This window comes from Haemorhous mexicanus, chromosome 2, assembly GCF_027477595.1.
Source record: "Haemorhous mexicanus isolate bHaeMex1 chromosome 2, bHaeMex1.pri, whole genome shotgun sequence".
Classification (NCBI taxonomy): Eukaryota; Metazoa; Chordata; class Aves; order Passeriformes; family Fringillidae; genus Haemorhous; species Haemorhous mexicanus.
In genome coordinates, this window is record NC_082342.1 from 108,775,584 (window position 1) to 108,787,295 (window position 11,712).

General features: G+C 43.1%; 1 protein-coding gene across 2 annotated transcripts; it reads left to right on the forward strand.

Moving 5' to 3' along the window:
- The first annotated feature begins 528 nt into the window (after positions 1–528).
- PRDX4 (peroxiredoxin 4) lies at positions 529–8,558 on the forward strand. Of its 2 annotated transcripts, XM_059839903.1 has the most exons (8): positions 529–835; positions 2,606–2,723; positions 3,682–3,798; positions 4,352–4,474; positions 5,132–5,262; positions 6,840–6,874; positions 8,068–8,114; positions 8,435–8,558. In XM_059839903.1, exons 1-8 carry the CDS (start codon positions 544–546, stop codon positions 8,436–8,438), a joined length of 867 nt encoding a protein of 288 aa, XP_059695886.1. In that variant the 5' UTR covers positions 529–543; the 3' UTR covers positions 8,439–8,558. The 2 variants fall into 2 exon arrangements, with proteins under 2 accessions (XP_059695886.1, XP_059695885.1); XM_059839902.1 differs by lacking the exon at positions 8,068–8,114.
- The last annotated feature ends 3,154 nt before the right edge of the window (positions 8,559–11,712 follow it).

Here is an 11,712-nt window from a genome sequence, read left to right on the forward strand (position 1 = left end):
TCATGAGGCCAGCATGTACAATCTGCATTTGGCACAGCTGGCTATGACTGCGAGTGGTGCCGTGCCCACAGAAGCCACGCTGCCACAGATGAGCGATGATAGCAGATGGGGAGCCTCTCACAATCATAACCTCCTTCTGCAATCGCTCGGGATACGTGTGCGCTCTCTCTGCACACACACGCGTTCTTTTCCCCTCTTTCTCTGCACACGTACATCGCTCCCCGTTTCCTCCGAGGCGGGAGCACGAGCCCGCAGCCCCGCCGGCACCGCCCGCGCTCAGCGCCCGCCCCACGGCCGGGGCAGGACCCGGGGCGTCTGTGCCGGGATGGGGCGGCTGTGCCGGGGTGGGATTCCCATGCCGAGATGGGGTTCCCGTGCCGGGATGGGGTTCCCGTGCCGGGATGGGGTTCCCGGGGCGGCCGTGATCTGCTCCGGGGTAGCTGAGCTGTGGCCCGGGGTAGCAAAGTCCCAGCCCCTCGGGCCCCCGCCCGCCTCCCTGAGCCCCGGCCCGGCCCGGCCCGGCCATGCGGCTGGAGTGTGGCCATGTGCGGGCCAAGCTCCTCCCCGCCGCCGCCGCCCCTCGCCGCGCCGCGGGGACGTGCAGTCGCTCGGCGGGACATGGAGACGGGCGGCGGGGCCGGGGCCCGGCGCCCCGCGCTGCTGCTGCTCCTGCTGGCGGCGGCGCTGGGAGGCGAAGCGGAGGCGGAGGAGCCGCGCCCGGCGCGGCAGCGCGGGGACGAGCAGTGCCATTACTACGCGGGCGGGCAGGTGTACCCGGGGGAGGCGGCCCGGCTGCCCGTCTCCGACCACTCGCTGCACCTCAGCCAGGCCAAGAGTAGGTGCCGGGCGCGGCCGGGGCTGCGGGGAGCGCCGGGGCCGGGGCCGGGGCCGGGATGTGCCCGCAGTGCGCTCGGGGCTGCGGAGCGGGGCGGCGGCAGCGCCACGTCAGGCGGAGCGCGGGGGCTGCCCGGGCCCTTCCCGTCCCCAGCCCGCTCTGCCTGCGGCCTCCGGGGCGGCCTCGGCAGGCAGGGGAGAGGGGAGGAGGGGGAGGGTCGGCTCTTTCCAGAGCTACATCCCCATCGTGGTCACCGCCGCCGTCTCGCGGGCGTCCAGCGAGGTCCGTGGTTCCAGAAATGGCGAACGAGTTCAGGGAAGCGCTTCAGGGGATCCACAGGAATGTTCTGTGCTCACACGGCGATCAGAAACAATGAACGGGCGCCCCTCGTAACCCGCCGCCACCGCGCTGGCTTTGGCATTGCCTTTGTGCCTGTGCTCTGATGCGGTTTCAATGCTTTACGTGACAGACGTGGGGACAAACACCGCAAATGGCATCGCTGTGAGATGTGCAGGGACACCTGCTCAAAGTCCCGTCATGTAGGGCACAGAGTACGGAGAGATCACACAGATATTATCTCCAATTTGAAATGCTTTTCCATTACTGAACCAGGGCATATGTTCTGTTTTAAACGTTTGCGAGCGGATGCGACCAAAAAAAAAAAAAAAAAAAAGGAAAAGCAGCCAAGATATTTGTAACCGATACCGTTTGGGGTTTTCCCCCTTTGCAATGTAAGTTATTACATACAGCTGTTTATAACTGCAAAAACTACCCTCATTTAGAAAGGGGTCAAGATATACAGTATTTAGTTTAATATCTTTTCCTTCTCCCTCCTAATCTGAAGGTCGTTGTTATACATCCTTGCTAACAATATTCTGCAGCTGTGGGTCATCCTAAGAAAAGGAGAGCTAAACAATTCAGGCACCGTCCAGATAATATTATAATATTTAGGATTCCATATATTTTTGTCAGAAGCTTTTCCCTAATTTTCTGGAGATGTATGTCAGTGTCCTTGACGTGGCAAGTGTATTCAGACCACCTTGTAATCCAGCATACCCTATCCTTTCATACCACTGTGAATTCCTCAGAATTCACAGTGGTATGAAAATAGAACCTAGCAGATTAATTTTTAATATTTTAAATTCAAGGTTAATCCCTTCTGATAGGAATAGTAAATATATTTCATGATTTTCAACTGGATATTTTTTTAAAACACAGCTATCTTCAAGTTACAATTTGCTTAGGATTTTTAATTTAATAAACATATGCTGCATTTTTAGGCATTTGTCTTTAACCATGTTGTGGCATGTATTTTTTGTGGACCAGGATTCTAGACAGGTTTCCATGGCTAAAAAGTAGGAAAGTGAGTGTGAACTATTTTGTGCTTCTGGTTCCTAACAGCTATTTTTAGCAGAACAATGAGAGTACCTGAAGTATTAAAGAGCTTTCCCCTTCAGTCTAGCAGGTGCCTTGAGCTGGCAGTGCACACAGGGTTTGTTCAGTCAGCCCAGATAAGGTTTGTGTGGCCTTGATTATCAGTGATCAGCAGCGCTCATGTATGAGCACAAGTTGGTCAAATTATTTACTTTGTGTGTGTACTAAAGCCTTCATTTCTTCATCATTCTGTACCCCCCTGTTTAGAGCTAGGTTCATCTTGGAACTGTGCTGCAGGTTTTTTCAAGCAAAAGGAAGAACAGCTGTCCTTGGACGGCTTGGTTTGAACACAGGTGTTATATTCTGACTTTTAATTCAACATTCTTTGCATTTCAGTCTCCAAGCCAGCACCTTACTGGGAAGGAACAGCAGTCATTAATGGAGAGTTTAAAGAGCTGAAGTTAACAGATTATGAAGGAAAATATCTTGTCTTCTTCTTCTATCCTCTTGACTTGTAAGTAAGAGCACTGCAGGCGTACCACTGAGTGCAGCTACTCTAGATTCATAATTCATTAATTCTTCTCTTTTTTTGAGGTCTTGTATTTTTTGTTTGGTAAGAATTTAGGAGAGAAGAAAGGAGTGACAGAAGAAGATATATTCTTTGCATTTGTTTTCTCATCATGCATTGGTAAAATTGCAACACAGTCTTTGTCCTAGTAACTGGGTCCACTAATTTGTGTCTCCACACAAAACAAACAACTTTGTAGTTACCCAGTTAGGCAGTCTATGTTCTATTTCATGCTGTAAATCAGTGCTGCAAGTGGAAGAAAGCATCCTTTCTGGAGTGTATATAATATATCCAAGAGGTGGCATTTTCCCTTTAAGCTCATCCCCTGACATCCTAAGAGCACTTGGCATTAACATCCTTTATTTAGAATGCAGTAACTTCACTGATTGAGTGAAAACATCTCTGCATTTTAAAGGACAATCCCATTCTTTTCCACAAAATGAAGATAAGAGGACAGAGGTGCATAACTACTTTGAATAGTATATCATCATTAGCTTTACTACTTTAGTTCTTCTGTAATAGAAAAAGTTGAAGACAAATTAGTTTAAAGTTGTAGATTTGCACAGTAACAACAAATTATAGTATGATCCTCTGAAAAAATTGGCTTATAGTGCGTAAATTCAGCCACATTTGTAACATCTAAAAGAAAGTAACTGTACAAGCTCTGAATCCAGATTGTAAAATAACCATAGATTTGTAGTCTTCAGAAATAATCCATTTGTAACAAAGCTGGAGTCTGAGGGTGGAGGGTTTGTCAAGCAGCATTTCGGTTAAATACGTGAAAGAGCAATAAAAATAAGCAAAAGCTGAATAAAATTAATGATAAATTCACCATTTTAAGTTAATCAGAGAATTTACTGGCTTCTCATGAAATTTTGACTTTTATCTCTCTTCAATCATCTAGTACGTTTGTCTGTCCAACTGAGATAATTGCCTTCAGTGATCGAATTGAAGAATTCAGAGCAATAAATACTGAAGTAGTAGCATGTTCTGTGGACTCAAAATTCACTCACTTAGCATGGTATGTGTCTTTCTCTTGTCTTTCACTAAACATTATTCATAGTTCCAACTTAGCAAAAGAACAGTACTCCCCAGGGTTTTTGCCTGTGGAGGTATATCATAATGTGTGAAAGTGTGATTCTATTGACACAAATGTTTAAAGTAAATTTTAATCCTAGTGCGTGAAGGTACCTTTAATTTTTAAGTTTGTTTAATGTGTCTTGCTTGCGATATGTCATGTCTCAGTCAAAAAAATACTACTAATACAAAAAGAAAATATTAATGAAACTATCAGTAAATGCTTCACTTGTCCCAGTTGATGAGCATGTTGGCATAAAGCAAATGCAACTGATAAGAAAAAGGTCATCATTAACAGATGTGGCCATAACTGCCAAAGATCTACTGAACATTTTGTTCAAGCCACAAATACTGTTCATCTCCTTTGTGTGCAGAACAGAAAAAATGTCACTTGCACTAAATCCTTCTGTCCATACTGATGTAGTTTGTGATTTCTGACTTGTGTAGGGAATATAAATCTGTATGAGAAATACATCTATATTTCCTTCCCTTCAAAGGATTAATACTCCTCGTAAGCAAGGAGGACTTGGACCAATGAAGATTCCCCTTCTTTCTGATCTGACACACCAGATTTCAAAGGATTATGGAGTGTATCTGGAAGATCAAGGACATACACTTAGGTATTTCACTGCGTTGCAGTTTGTTTTACTTCCTGCTTTCTATTTAAAGAAGCATTTGGAATTTTTCTTTTAGACCAGCTTTTACTTGGGGATTCATGGCAAGTAGCAAAAATTGAATATAACAGCAAAATATATGACAACAAAAATTTAATATAAAAGCAAATATATGACTACAAAAAATGTAGTCATAATGAGTCAGAAGAGGGATCAAGGTTAATATCCTGTTTAACAGCAGGCATCAGTATCTACCTAGGGCAGGACAAATGTGCAGGATTCCCCAGAACTGAAGTTGCTCAGGACCTCCCAAGTCCAGGTGGAGTCAAGACTAAGGTTACCCGAAGAGATACATTTGCCTAAAACTGAATAGTTTATTTTGGGATCCCTGTAATGCCCTAGCATCTGCAGCATCCCCTGGCAGGGCCTGTCAGAGCTTAGTTCTATGTTAGTTCTGCAAAGAAGTATATTGTTTTGGTTTTAACTGGAGCTCAGCTCAAGTCCTCTGATACCCAGGTAAAGAATAGTAGGTTGCTGGTGGTGAGTATTACATGGTGTTTGCAAAGATCAAATTCCTCCCATCCAGCTGACATAAATAATGCATAAAAACACCACTATTATTAATTCTGTTTCCTAACACACACACACTTTTTCTACCCACAGAGGCCTTTTCATTATTGACAATAAGAGAATCCTTCGACAGATCACAATGAATGACCTTCCTGTTGGGAGATCAGTGGATGAAACACTTCGTTTAGTACAAGCATTCCAGTACACAGACAAACATGGAGAAGGTGCTCTTTTAAGTATTGCCATATTGCAGATTGTTTTACTTAGCCTGGAAGCTGTATTAGCTTTTTGGAGGAAAGATGTTCAGTAGCATTAAGGAACTGGTTTCATACAGCGACTGAAGTGGTTTGATTGCCCTGCTTGATTACGTGGTCCCTTGAGTTGTTTCTAGAATAATAATTTACATTTTGTTTCACATCCATGAGAATGAGAGCATAAAGCATTCCTCTAGTCTGAATTGATGTACCATGTGTCACAAGCATAAATTGGTACAAAATATGAGGCTGTGAAGAATGAAGCCTAATATTTCAGTACATTTTTGCATACTAAAATAATGGAGATGCAGGCCATCCTTGTCCTGTGCTATTCAGTGAGGACCTGTGAAAACTAACTGAGAATATTTCATGTCAAGATACATGGTGATACTGTGGAAATTACAGCACCATTACTTGTGTTTTCTGTATAAGTGCTATGTGATCATCTTTCCCCAACAAAGAAATTTTACAGTCTTCAGATCATTACTTTGTATCAAGAATTGTTATTCCTCCAGTTCAAGCATGGGGTGAACTTTTTCACATTTCTTTAAATAACTTATTTGAAGATTTGTTTAGATATGAATACATATTTAGCAACTTAACTTCCAGTTCAACTCAATGTCTCCAAGCATTTGAAAGTACCTTTATATGAAAGTACAAATCATTATTCTGCTGTGCTGTACTGACTTGAAAAAATAGATGTTGATACTTAGGCTATGCACATCTGACTAAGGAAATTTCCCCACCCCACATTTAGTGCAAAGCCAGCTTACAGAATGTTGATTTGCAGTGTTTCCAGAATACCACTTTTTTTCCCAGCTTTTACATGAATGTTGAGGAGAGCCTCTGTAGACATCTCATTGGTTTCTTTGCACAGAATAACAGTTCTCCACAATTCCTACTAGCATGTGGGGCATTTTGTCTGCCAGCCTGTCTTAAAGCAGCATAATATGAAATAACTGCTTGGGCTGAAGCCTCAGAGGGAAAGCTCTGAATAGATGAGAGCTTTACTCCAGAATGTGCAGCTGTTCAGGTGGTCCCAGGGCTCCCAGCCACACTGTGGTAAGCACATGCTGCAATCCCTTTGCTCCTTAGCAAGGTTACAAATAAAATTAGTCTCTTGTGAAATATTTGAACTGATCTCTTTGCTAAAAAATGCTCCTAGTTTTGGTTTTAAAAAAAGAAAGGTAGGTCTCTATGTAGTCACCTGAATTTTATTGCAAAATTTCTGTTTTACTAGAATAGGTGTTCCTTCTCAGATACTGCTTTGCCAGTACTTATTGTAGAAGGGCACAAGAATTAAATTTAGGCATAGGCATCCATCCAGAGATCTGCAGTTTTCAGGTAACTGAAGTGGTGGGTGGTGTCAGGTGTAAACTGCTCAGTCACCATCCCACATGTAAAGAAAACTGCACACTTAATAGTTTCAGATATTGACATGTGACACTTCATGGTGTTTTACTATAAGGTCAGAAAGAGAATATTAAGCACACAAAAGTCTATGTGTGTAAAAATACTTGAGCTAACTTTTTCCCTTTTTTTTTCAGTCTGCCCTGCTGGTTGGAAACCTGGCAGTGAAACAGTAAGTCACTGTTTATATTAACATGCATGTAGTACTAACAAGCACTCAGTTACCATTTCTACTAGAGCCAAATCCAAAATCTCAGCAACTTTCAGTGAGAAGGTATGAGTAATGTCACATTATTAAACTTACACTATTTGAATTACTATTGATTTCATTAGGGGATTGTTTCCCTTACACTAGACATCTCCCAGTTGTTTCGGACTCCTGGTGTGTGAACAAAATTCACTTCATCAGCAGTGAGTTTGTGATCAAGAACTTTTTCCTGTTAACACCTGATGAGGGAAAGTTCAAACCTCTTGAGTTTGTTGGATCTTCTTGGTTATTTGTCCATATAAATTCTTGGTGGTTCTTAGTGCACATCCTGACACTACCTAAAAAAAGACATACAGAAGTTCCCAGGCTGCTGTGGTATGTGCCAGAGCCAGTGCCACTATCAGCACTCCAGCTGGGAGCACTGCTTTGCTGTGCAATTGCCCTCCCTTCTTTGCTACTCCTGGGCTCCCTGTGACTGGAGGCAGAGGAGCCAGAGTTCACATAAACACTGAGCTTGTTTGTGTTCCCTGGCCCAGAGCAAGCCTCAGCAGAATAATGAAACTTTCACCAGAGGTCTGAGCTGCCTCGTTCAGATGAGATCACTGTCACTTACTTGAGCATGTGGCTTCCTTCTGAACCATCTGGTGATGACAGAGCACTGTTGTTAAAGAGCTGGCTCAACAAAAACCAGGTCCCAGGAGCCTCTAAGCAGAGTTAGTGAGCATTGTACTTGATAGTAAAAACCAGTGTAATGTTAAACCACATTTCTTTGCTGGATGGGAAAGTTTCCTAGGATGAAACTTGAAACTGGGAGTCAATTTTTTCAAGATAGCAGAGGAGTGTCATAATGGGGGAAGCTGGATATTAAGACTGTAAAATGAAAGAGGGCGGGCTGACCCAACATTTGTATTTTGGCACTGAAAAGTTCTGCCCTCCATAACTAGGATCACCTAGGTAACGTGACATTGATCTATTTTCTAACAACAGTCTTACAATGCTGATACTAACAGCTCCAACACTGCCAATTTAGTAATGTAAAGCAATACATAAGCATTCTCCACCTCCTCTGTGCAAAAGATGCAGACAATAGCAGAGTAGTTGAAAAAGCCTTTCTCAAAGATGTAGTCATGCCTTCTAAATGTGTTTGATTTAATTAGATCAAACCAGAGGAAGCCATGAGAGTGTGGTGGCCAAGGGAAGAACTGTAAGTAAATTCTGAGCCTCTAGATTACAGATATTAATTTACCAAAATATCTTGCTTTTGGGGCAAGCTGTCAAAATTCTTCCTTTGTTAGGCTGCACTCTCTCATGCCTCAGTTGGTTGAATCTCTCTGCTACTGCTGTTAGGTACCTTTAGAGATCAACAGTTATCTAGTGTCAAATCAACTGATAAATTACTCTTCAATGTTGCAAGTGAGTTGGCAGTAGCACCTTACTGTGAAATACTGTGCTGTTCTGGCTTTATAGTTTGCTATTTCGTGGCTTTGGTTTTTGACTAACATTTTCATTTTCCTTCTTGCACAGATAATTCCAGATCCAGCTGGAAAGCTGAAGTATTTTGATAAACTAAACTGAGGCTCACTTCTGTTGAATTCAATAGGTCACATTCAACTTGATTTTTGCCAATAAAATTTCATTAATTTTGGTACTTCTGTGAGTATGATTAATATGTAACAGCAGTAAAACATTAAAGGGCTCATTGTTTAAACAGAAGTCTAACCAGTGTGAAGCACAGGTACCTCATTAGTTATCTGAGAATATTCTTATGAAATACATGTTTTCTCTTTAGGTTTTATTTAAATGCTCATCTTGCCCAATCCACTTAGTATCTTGGGCTTAGATTCATGACTTCTGCTATTAATAGATTTTTTAATTTCTGTAAAAATCTTGTATGTTTGGTCACATTCTAGAAAGTACAGCTAGAAAAGAGCCACTTGGTTATGGTACATTTGTCTGTGTACCATAACCAGTCCAGTGGCAATAGCAGCTAACTTAAAAGCCCGGAATAAGTTACAGTTGCTGAATTAAATTTCCAGTCTGTGTAAAGCTTGAAAACATTTTTCAACTACTAAAAACATACCCAACACTATATAAATCAGTACATCTGCACTGAAAAAACCCAGTTCATGTGATTCAAGGGCTGAACCAGTAAATTTTTCTATGCTTAAATTTGTAGTGTATTTGCTGATAAGATTGATTCTGTTCCACATTTTCTGAGTTTTGTCCTTGACCCTGTACTGTTAACAGATGGATGTAGGGAATAGTGTCTGTGCCAAGCCACTCCCTGAGTGTGGCTCCTAGGTTTAAGGGAGTAGTTGTAGTCTTTCCAAGATAAGTACTGACATGTGATCATCAGAAACTTGTGGCTGGTGGACAAGGATTTCTTTTTTCAAGTGAAAAGAACATCTCCATGTAAGACATACTTGTGTGCACTGGAGAACCCTTTCCTGAGGATGTCATCTCGCTTCTTCCCACCTCTTCCTGTTTTTCTAAATTCTGTGCAACTGGAAAAACAGCAACTGAAATGTGTGACCCTTTGCACCAGGGTTGTTCTTGAAAAGTCAACAGGCACCTTCCATCTCCAATCTGCACCACTACATTATTACTCTTGGTTGGATCCCACATGCCTGAGAACTCACTTCCCTTCCCTCACCAGACCATACAATTCCCTGCCCTGCACACAGATTCTTCACTACATTTCTGCAGAACCAGGTCAGGACTTGCATTTGCCCTGTGAAGTTACATGATTTTGTGGACTTGGGTGAGTACTGAGCAGCTCTCCATGTTAGTCACTGCAGACCCAGAGCAGGAACAGCTACTTCCTTCACTTCAGCTCTGATACAAGTAACACCTATGCACATGCCACGGGCAGAGGGAACTACAGCCAGAGCAAGTAGAGCTTCACTGAGCCTCAGCCTCCCTGTTCCTATGAGGTCTGGGGAAAGGAGTCCCTCATCCCATCTAGAGGAGATGAGGGACTCATCCCCTCTAGAGTGATAAGAGGGGAGGGTAAAAGAAGCAAAATAGGATCAATGCCAAACCCCAACGGCTCCTGCTGTGCTGCTCCAGCCTGTGATAGCAAAGACCAGAGGGCAACATATAGAGAAAAGTGCTTTCTCACATGACTAGGATGTCAATCACCTTGAATTTTACTCTGGATTCTGTTTACATCAACCCTGAAGCACCAAGAACATCACACAGAATGTTGAAATAACCCCAAGTCACTGCAGCGTGAGAAACACGGGCCCAGCTATCACATGGATATTCAGCAGCAGCGCAAGGCACAAAATGAACACAGTGCTTGTGCCCCCTTTAGAACTGGTGCCCTGCTCCTGAGAGTCCTTGCCCACCTCTCCAGCCAGCTGGCTGTCAGTCACATGTAATGCTCTCCCAGCTGCAGGAACCTCTGGCACTGAGCCAGCCAGTGACACCTGATAAAGACAGAGCTGAGTTATCTGCTATGTGTTGAACATGCTCCACCCAGCTCGTGGCTCCTTGCAGAGCCCAGTGAACAGCGAGTTACACCAACACAGCCACAGGGTCTATCTCTGTGGCAGTCAGCACCAAGAGCAGCAAACTACAGCACATGTCAAAAGCTGTACACAGCCCATGTCAAGAACAGAAAATTGTGCTGAGAACACTTAGTGACTGAAGAAAACTGGGGCCATCTGCATGCTTTGACCATTGCAAATTTAAGTCACAAGACTGTAGCTGAGTAAACTTTCAAGGTTTTTATAAATGCACATGTCCATTTTAAACATGTAGTAAGGGATGGCATAGGGTTGTTGTTTTGGGTTTTTTTAATGCAGTTCAATGGGGATAAAAAGTATTAGGGAAATAGGGAAGTAGTCCTTAAGCAAAGACTTGAGTTGCCATGTGATTGCACATATTTTAAATGAACAAATGACAAAGCACTCTGTTCTTCCAGTACTCCAACTGAGGTTTGAAATAGTGGAAAACTTAAATTTCACACATCTCTGCTTTCCCAAATCCCAGGATATATTCAGGGGCCTCTCTTGGAAGTGCATAAAATGCAGATGCCATTGTCTTCCACAGAAAGACAAGAGCTTGTCTTCTACAGAAAAAGCAAAAATGCTCCTGCAAGGCAAGTAATGACTAATAATGAGACACAGTCTTCAACTTCCTCTGCTATTTTGGGCAAACATCCCACACCCTTCTACTGCCCCCTCAGCTGTTAAGCTATATATGGTGGTGAGGTCTGCAGATGAAAGCGACCTCTCCAAGTAGGATGAATCTAGCTGAGACCTCTCATGCCTAGTTAAGAATGTATTCAGAGCAGGATCAGCAATCAAAGCACTGTCACCAAAGGCTGGACTGGACATGGAGTAAAACCTATTGAGCATGCAATGAGTTTAGAGCAGGTTTCTGAACTAAAACTGTTGCTCAATGACCCACATTGCACCAGCTCCTGCAAACTTCTTTCCAGACTGCTGTACAATGTGACATGGCTGCAAAATCTGACAGGGCAGCAAGGAATAGTCCCTATTTGAAAAAGGGCTACGAGAAGCTGTTAAATGAAATTTGAGTAATTTTAGTACTTTTTAACCACAGAAAAATAAAAACATTTGAAACAAGGCACTCCTTTGGGCACTGAGTTCAGCCAATCCTACAGACATCTCCTTTTATATCACTATTAAGTGAACAGGTAAGGGGAGGCAATCCTGCTCCTCCTCACTGTATTCCAAGAAACAATGGGCACAGACATCTGCTTCCTGCTACAGAGCCACAGTCAATTAATTATATGGTTAAGCTTGCTATAAATAAAAAGATTTTCTAGCAAT

Bases quoted from the DNA above. Each gene is read 5' to 3' on its own strand.
- PRDX4 (XM_059839903.1), top strand. From the start codon at position 544: ATGTGCGGGCCAAGCTCCTCCCCGCCGCCGCCGCCCCTCGCCGCGCCG. The intron at 4,475-5,131 runs GTATTTCACTGC...TTCTACCCACAG, and splicing joins GATCAAGGACATACACTTAG to AGGCCTTTTCATTATTGACA. The intron at 6,875-8,067 runs GTAAGTCACTGT...TGATTTAATTAG, and splicing joins GGAAACCTGGCAGTGAAACA to ATCAAACCAGAGGAAGCCAT.